The sequence below is a fragment of the Lactuca sativa genome, chromosome 3 (assembly GCF_002870075.4).
Source record: "Lactuca sativa cultivar Salinas chromosome 3, Lsat_Salinas_v11, whole genome shotgun sequence".
Taxonomy (NCBI): Eukaryota; Viridiplantae; Streptophyta; class Magnoliopsida; order Asterales; family Asteraceae; genus Lactuca; species Lactuca sativa.
In genome coordinates this window covers 39,909,053-39,910,849 of record NC_056625.2, presented here as the reverse complement: position 1 = coordinate 39,910,849, position 1,797 = coordinate 39,909,053, and the positions used below count along the sequence as shown (strand labels likewise).

General features: G+C 40.7%; 1 protein-coding gene across 1 annotated transcript; it reads right to left on the bottom strand.

Annotated features, from left to right (window-relative positions):
* Positions 1 to 827: 827 nt before the first annotated feature.
* Positions 828 to 1,247, bottom strand: LOC111906446 (zinc finger protein GIS2-like). The gene has a single exon (XM_023902211.1). The coding sequence runs from the start codon at positions 1,245 to 1,247 to the stop codon at positions 828 to 830; it is 420 nt and encodes a 139-aa protein (XP_023757979.1).
* Between the last annotated feature and the right edge of the window lie 550 nt (positions 1,248 to 1,797).

The window sequence follows — 1,797 nt, the reverse complement described above, 5'->3', positions numbered from 1 at the left end:
ACATGGGTAGATGCAATAGGTGATGTGTGATAAAATGATGAGAGGCCTCGATGTTGATGTTGTTGTTTCTGTCATCTAGCGGAGTATGGATGACGACCACGGACTCTTCTAGACAGTCCAGTGGAACACTAGCAGGCTCGCAACCTGTAGGTGTTTGTGAACGATGTGTTCATCGGTGTACTCCATCCCCCACATGGTTGCCTTTAGGACATTTATTGCCAAGGAATCCCCTTAGCAGTAGTGTCCGTCCCGATGATGATCCTTAGGCTAGGTCCCTTATGATAGGTGTTTAGGGACGTAAAGTGAGGATAACGGGAACGGGTAATCGGGTTATTGTTGATCGATGAAATTAATAAACTTATTTATTGTGGGTTGAAAACCCTATGTGCTCACCAGGCTCCCAAGCCTGACCCACTCAGTTTCTTGTATTACAGGTAGTGGCGCATGAGCATAGGTGTGATGTTTTGGACGAGGGATTACGGATATAGGCCAGTAGATATGAAATAATGTAGTAAGGCTTATATTGTACTGTTTATGCTTTTGATCTGTACGAACATGACATCCCGAGTCTTTTAATGAAATACATTTCTATGGAAATGCTTTTGATAAATCTTTATCATATTTTTGTTTTGGGACAAATTCCGCAACACTTTCATTTAAAAATGTAACTCTGATTTTTAAACAAAGCATAAACAAACCGGTCTTTTCTGGCCGTGATTTTGGGGATGTCACAGTTGGTATCAGAGCATTAGTTTAAGCGAACTAGGAATTTTTAGGATTTCTAGACTTAAACTTAGAATGCTAAGCGATGATTGTGAGGGTGAGCACTAGCTTATTTTAGGATTTCCACCAACATTTCCAGCTTTCAGACAATCTCTTTTGAAATTCCCCACATCACCGCATTGATAGCATGCTTGACCTACTCCAACGGCAGGTACTTGGTTAATCGGTTGAGGTGGCGATCTACAGAATCGGGCAGTATGCCCTTTTCTGTTGCAGTTACGACACTGCATTTCCCAACAATTTTCATTGTGGTGAAAATTGCACTTGTTGCATTTGGGGAGATTACAAGCATAAGGCTTAGATGGTGCAGTATTAGCAGATACAGTAGAAGCATGGACCGCCACTAACTGTTGCTTTTTCGAGGGTTCTTGTGAAGATTTTCCCTTCCTCTTATTCCAACCTTTCTTGTTGTTGTTGTTGTTGTTGTTGTTGTTTCCATTGGGTTGTTCAGGGGTAACAACCATAGAGTTTTGACGAGCTCCATGGTCAATGAGCGACTGTGCCAGTTCCTTGGCACCGTCAAAGGTAACAGGCCTGGAAGCTATGACATTTGGCCACTGTTGTAAAAATCCCGACTAGGACCCGATTAATCCCTAGGCGCTACTCGACTGATTAGAGGGCGCCTAGCGATTAATCATTGCATACATAATGAGTGAAGCATTATAAAAACGATGAATTTTTAACATTTTGAAGAAGTTTTATCTCAATGGAAATTATTTGAGGCATGATTAGGGTTATATTAATCATATTAACCTATTTTGTTATCATATTAGTGATATTTATGAACTTTGATATGATATTAGTCATATTTAATTTCTTAAAATTCAACAAATTAGCAATTAATGGTACCCGATTGATCCTCCGATTAATCTCCGTCTAGCCGATTAATCCCTTGACCCCAATCCACCGACTAGCTAATGTCGAGTGTTTTTTGCAACCTTGCATTTGCCTGAATCTGGGGTGACACCCCCCCAAATATACCTCTCTATCATTTTGCTCTCAAGGGCAACCATT